A 6,776-nucleotide genomic window follows, 5' to 3' on the forward strand; every position below is an offset into this window, starting at 1 on the left:
GAAACAAAAAAGGAGAAATAAAGCAAAACGTGTGAGTATATGAAGAGTCTACACATTTTTGTAATAATTGCCATAAAACTCTACTAGATAGAACCTTCTTTTAATGTTGTGTCTATTCTCCCTGGGAGTTGAATTGAATCTAGTAACTTCGGATTAAGATTCATGTTAAATAAAAGAACTTCACTGCAAATCACTGCCAAAAAACCAAAAAATGGTTAATGGTTTCGAGGAAAACGTGTGAGTATTTGAATGGTTCAAATTAGAGGTGCTTAAGGATCCAGCCTCCAGGGCAAATGAAGATTGAAGCCGGCATTCAGCAGGAAGATTTAACTATCTACAAAAATATTTATTTGCCTAATATATACACGAACACTAAAATTTCGGCTCAGTTAAAATATAAACATTTCAATTTCAAATATTATATAATATAGCTAGATATCTTAATTTATCTCTACGATAATTGCATAATTAAAATAAAATGATTATCTAAAAATATTTAAAATTTATATGTCACATTAATATCGTGTGTCCACAAGATATGGAGAAACATGTTGGGCTGTTTAGTTGTTAGTTGAGACCAACTTGAAGGGTCTAGATGGTACACTCGATCTCAAAAATAGAGTGTTTACCTTCACCTAAGATCAAATATAAGTGTTTATATACATATTATTGCCAAAAAAATAAAACGCGAGCGTCCAAAATGATACTACCTACATATACAATATACAATATTGTGTATATTGTATACGATACTACATATACAATATTTAAAAGAATATTCTCTGCATTACTTGCATAGCTATTACAAACAACTGCCTACGAAATAAAGCAGTGTTAGATGACGCCCCTTGTCAAAACTGAAAGGGTATTTCCACCTATAAAACCACATTCTAAGTTCCAAAATAAGCCTATAAAATATCTATTTGATGCTATGCTATTAAGTTGGCCAAAGTGGGAAAGAAGAAGAAGAAGAACAACAAATATGTCCAAATCTTCTAACTTTGAGTCCTACCCTCCATTATTTCGTCCACCACCAAACAGCCCCTCAATTCAAGAATCCAACTCTGATGAAACAGAGCCACTTTTATTCAACTCTGATGATATTCCTGTTATTGACTATTTCAAATGCACCACCACCAACATCATAACGACAACAAAATATCAAGACGTTGACGACGACGACAAGAATAATATTTGTCAAGCTTGTAGAGATTGGGGGTTGTTTCGTTTGGTGAACCATGGAATTCAAGTTACCTTATTGAACCAAATTGAAGAATATGCTAAAAAGCTCTTTTCATTGCCCTATGAAACTAAAATGAGCTTATTTTCAAGTGGCAACCCAAGCAACAATAGTAAAGGGCAGCCCGGTATATGCGTGGAGTCTGGGGAAGGTTCGAAGCCAAGCAACAATAATGTCAATCCAATATCCTATTTTTGGGGTACCCCTGCTCTAACACCCTCTGGAGCCGCACTATTAGCAGCACAAAACAATGATCCACAAGAAAATACTAATAACCAAAGCCTACAATGGATAGAAGGATTCAATGTTTCTTTGACTCAATTATCAAATGTCCATTATCAAGATTTATTGCTCGAAACTTTCAGGTTATATTCACTTTCCTTCATCTTCTCCTTTTGAGTTGTTGGTTTTTGATATTAGCACCACTTAAGCCGAAGCCTTTCAGAAACAACCTCTCTTATTGATAAGGTGTGTGCAATGTGCATGCTATAATTTTCCTATAATTTACTGAATATGTTTTCGTTATCATTGCTTTTTGGATATTTCGAAATATGTGAATGAGACTTCTAGACAATTCAAAGCCTACCAATAAATAGGCAGCATGTGGAATAATTGATCAAGTTGACAGTTAGTTAAATCAGTGGAGACTTTTCAATGATGGAGGGAGATGTTAAGACTATTAGTTATTCAACTAATTAAAATCAAGTTTATTTAGTTTATAATGCCGTTAATATTAATGATCGTTCGAATTATAATGTTCAAAATTTAATATTTATATATATTTCTTAATTTTCTTTAACGTATCTCCCTTTGCGGCGCCGTTTTAGCTGAAGAGTGCTTCGGTAAACACCGTTCGCCGAAAAGTTTTAAAATGTCAATAGGTTAAATGTTAACAATTGTAAATACTATATTTACACTTTTAATGCAATCAAGAATTAACCTATTAACAATTGCAAATACTATATTTACACTTTTAATGCAATTAAGAAGAAATTTTACACATTCTTCAGAGCTCCGCCGTAAAGATATACTCCCGCTCTTTAAAAAAGAATAATTTTTTTTTTTGCCAATACTTAATTTTAAATTTTTACATGACATGTTTAAAATCATAAGATTAAAGATTATTCTAATATATTTAGCATAATTTTAGTTTAAGATCACGAAATTTAAAAATATTTTTTATTTTTTTTAAATATCGTCTCAAATTAAAACAAGTCATTAAGTTACTAAACTGAACTCGTAGCTTTAATGGTGGTATCCTCCGCCCCTGGTTAAAGTGGCAATTGCTGGTTTCGTGATATTATTATTATTATTATTATTATTATTATTAATTTATTTTTTTTAAATTAATGTAGATGAAACTTACTCTAGTGTATATTTCCAAACTTTTAATTATGGCGTGTCACAATTACCGTCCGTTTTCGACAAGGAAAAAGACAGAGACAATGACCCTCGTGAATGGAACCAAAATTTTCTAACTGTGGATACTGGACAAAATAATAATAATAATAATAATAATAATAATAATAATTAACTAATTAATTGTATATGAAATTGCTTAGGGCATCAATCGATGTCCATTTCTTTATACTAACCTTTTGTCGGCCGACTACTCCACAATGAGGCTTTCTATTTCATTTTTATGTGATTTATTTTTGAGTCAAGGATCTATTGAAAATATATGATTTTTTTTTTTAATTTTATGAAGATAGAGATAATATTTGTATATATTATTTAAAATTTATTTGTAAAATTATACTGAATTTGATATTAGGTATCCTTTCATATGATGAATAAATATAGATAATTTTGATCCGAAATAATAAGAATTTTATACGATCTTATTCCTTATTTGATTACTAATATTGTAATAATTTATATACCACGATTCATAATCTTATATATACTATTATCTAAAATTTATTTGTGAAATTATACTGAGTTTATTATTAGGTATCGCTTCATATGATGAATAAGCATTAAGCATAGATACTCTTGATCTGAAAAAAATAAAAGTTTTGTACGACCTTATTCCTTATTTGATTACTAATGCTGAAATAGTAATTTAGTTGGTTAGTTACCTGAACTCTCACCTTCTTGGTGAAGGTTCGATTCCTCACATTGTAATCCCCCTTCCCCATTCCTCTTCCCCTACCCCCAATTTAAAATAAAAAATAAAGAAAATGTTGAAATAATTTATATATTATTAAACAATCAATTATAAAAAATAATAATATTTAATATAACTAATTTTAACATAACTAACTTTTGTATAACTTGTCGTTGAACCAAACGAGCCCTTGTTATATGGGGCGCATAACAAGTTCTAAAATTATTTTTACCATCATGCTAAATTAAAATGGTAGAAAAATAACGATGGATGTCTCCTCACTTTCCTATTCGTCTTTATGTTATATGCTGATCAAAATATCTAACCAATAAAGCTTGTGCGGTCTAATTTTAGTATATATATATACATCGTCAACCTTTTATGAATTCTATCATCTCTGCTTTCATGATATTTGATGTATTCTGACGTAGGATTTCTCTAGATTTGTCGATTCCATTGTCCTTACTATATATATGTTACGTCTAGTTGGGGGCAACCTAGTTCCTATTTGGGGAAAATGTTCAATATTTATTCAAACTTTAGTGAAATTTATAACAACATATTTAAATTTTGTGGAGGTCCTATAATTTTGCTGGACTATTAATTAGTATATTTTAGTGATATTTATAAGTTAATAAAAAAATAAAAAATTCTAAAAAGAATTTAGGGCAAATAAATGTCAATAAAATAAGCTAATAATAAATAGTCTAGGAGGGGGTCATGGAACTCCCGCAAAGTTCTAGGGGGGTCATAAGACTCCTGCAAAGTTCAGACGCGTTACAATAAATTTCGTCAAAATTTAGATACATTTGAGAGCATTTTCCTTTCCTGTTTTCATATAAAAAAAATTCAATTTGTATGATATATTTTGAATTATTACAAATTAATAGAAGAAATTAAATGTTTGATTTTTATTGTTTTGAATATTTGTGCGGACATAAAATATCCGAAACTTTTGACTAAAGATATGTCATACTACTATTTAAGTAAACATAAAGCTTCTCATCACTAAAGACAAAATGATAAGCGTAAAGTTAATTAGTTATAAATAGATTTAGTATCGCATAAACTGAAATTCAAGAAGTACTAAAATCGGCACTCTCCCTAAATATATCCGTGCATTTTGAGTTTTGACGACGCTCAAAAAGCAAAACGTAATAAATAAAAGTCTATCATTCATGCAGGATTTAACATATACACGAATAACAACTTACTCACTAACCTGTATGTGCATAGAAAAAGTATTCGTTACGCTAACTATATATGCTTTTTATTTGGCTCTTAATAATAGATGCTTGCTGGAAGAATATGGGAAGGAGCAAGCTAGGGTGGCTACAGAAATATTCAAGATTTTGGGACCATTCCAGTCTAATTATCTGTCAATAGACACTGGTATATTAAGGGTATATCGTTACCCTAGATGCTTTGAGCCAGAACGAACGTGGGGCATTGATATACACACAGATAGTTCAGTACTTTCTATAATCCACCAAGATGATGTTGGAGGTCTTCAAGTTTACAAAGATCATCAATGGTTTGATGTTAATCCTATTCCCAATACTCTTATTGTCAATATTGGTGACATGTTGCAGGTAACTACTAATTTCATTTAATTTAGTCCTTTTTTCTTTTATATAATGTTGATATATATCTGGGTGGAGTCAAGATTTTTATTAAAAGGATTTAAAAATGCACACACGACTTAATCGAAGTAGGTTCAACGTCTACTATATATACATAAAATATAATTTTAATCATATATAAATAATATGATTTTTTGATGAAGGAGATTCATTATATGTCAGCTCCGCCTCTGCTCATTAGCTATCTCTGATTAGCACAAGTATGCGAATAACTTTGTCCTCACTAAAGCTTAGATAAATGTAAAGAGATCTTTTAGCTTTTTTCCTACATTGAAATTTAAACCTTTGGATCTTATGATTAGGTAAATTGGTTGATACTAGCAATTTTTATTTTATTTTTCTAATTGCAACTTGCATAGGCTTTTTAATCGTAAAAAATAAGATAGAGATCTAATATTACCAACCATGATCTCATTAATTTATCTATTCATCAATTATAGTATTATATTCCTACAATTTAGTGGACTGCCATTTTAACATATACGTAGTCTTTTTTATCATATAATTTTCCTTAAAAAGAGTTTACCAACCATGATAACATTAATTAAATCTTTTTCTTATTATAGTACAATTTAGTGAACTGACAGTTTTAACTTATAGTACATTCTTTTGTGTCATATAGTAATATTTTCCTTAAAATTATTTAGAAAGAGAATCGTACCAACCATTCTAGTCACTTTTTTATTGATTAAGGGCAAAACTTACATTAACAAGTGAGTAATGACCATATAATATTACATTTTTGGTTTATAGCAAATGTAACTTACCCAACACTAGGTTTTCACCCTGACAAATATATTTTTTATAACAGAAATTTAACTGATAATTGTAGGTTTTCATTTTATTATTTCTACTTTAATTATCATCGGCCGGATCCGATTATATAGTTTATGACCTTTGAAATCGTCAACAATCAATAGCTCGTTTTAGTTACTAACTTGTAATTAAATTTTCTTATATATATTTAATAAAAATTTCCTAATATAAATACAAAATCTCAATTAAAGATACATTCGTTTAAATCCACACCTATAATGTTATACTAATTTTTGCCCTGATTAGTAACATATCATGCATAATAACATGAATGAATATATACTATTGTAGGTAAATATAACTACAAGAAAATATTATAAACTTAACATATATAAACTCTTATTGAGTTGTGTTTGGATTGGAAAAATTGCAGGCAATGAGTGATGATAGGTATACGAGTGTGAAACATGGAGTGAAGGTGAACAAAAACAAGGAGAGAATATCAATTGGTTATTTTGTGTTCCCTGAAGAAGGTACTATCATACGAAGCACAAAGTACAACCCTTTCAGCTACGCAGATTTTCGAGCACAAGTTCAGCATGATTTGAAAACAGTAGGGCTTAAGACTGGTCTCCAAAAATTCAAATTTACTACCCATCAAAACTCTTAGTTAAGTTATGTTTATTTGATAGGAAAAAAAAAAGAGAAGAAAAATGGTGAAACAATTAATTAATTAATTAGCTGACTGTAACTTGTACAAGGAACTAATTTAACTTTGGTTCAAATATTTTTTTTCTCTAGTTATATTCCTTCCCTAATTATTTCTTTTAACTCGGTTTCCTTATATTATATTCTCTCTCTTTAATTTGTTTTAAGAAAATAATAATAATAATACTTGTATAAATTTAAAATTTATTTAATTTTAAACTTCTTCCTCACATATGTCACATCTTTAAGAAACACTATCATAGTTTTTTTTTTTTTTTTTTTTTTAAAAAAGAATCTCGTTCTTTCTTTAAACTTCATA

General features: G+C 29.1%; 1 protein-coding gene across 1 annotated transcript; it reads left to right on the forward strand.

Annotated features, from left to right (window-relative positions):
• Positions 1 to 617: 617 nt before the first annotated feature.
• Positions 618 to 6,553, forward strand: LOC107875467 (gibberellin 2-beta-dioxygenase 8). Its single transcript, XM_016722199.2, has 3 exons — positions 618 to 1,605; positions 4,642 to 4,942; positions 6,183 to 6,553. Exons 1-3 carry the CDS (start codon positions 839 to 841, stop codon positions 6,417 to 6,419), a joined length of 1,305 nt encoding a protein of 434 aa, XP_016577685.2. The 5' UTR covers positions 618 to 838; the 3' UTR covers positions 6,420 to 6,553.
• The last annotated feature ends 223 nt before the right edge of the window (positions 6,554 to 6,776 follow it).

This window comes from Capsicum annuum, chromosome 6 (genome assembly GCF_002878395.1).
Source record: "Capsicum annuum cultivar UCD-10X-F1 chromosome 6, UCD10Xv1.1, whole genome shotgun sequence".
NCBI classification, from domain to species: Eukaryota; Viridiplantae; Streptophyta; class Magnoliopsida; order Solanales; family Solanaceae; genus Capsicum; species Capsicum annuum.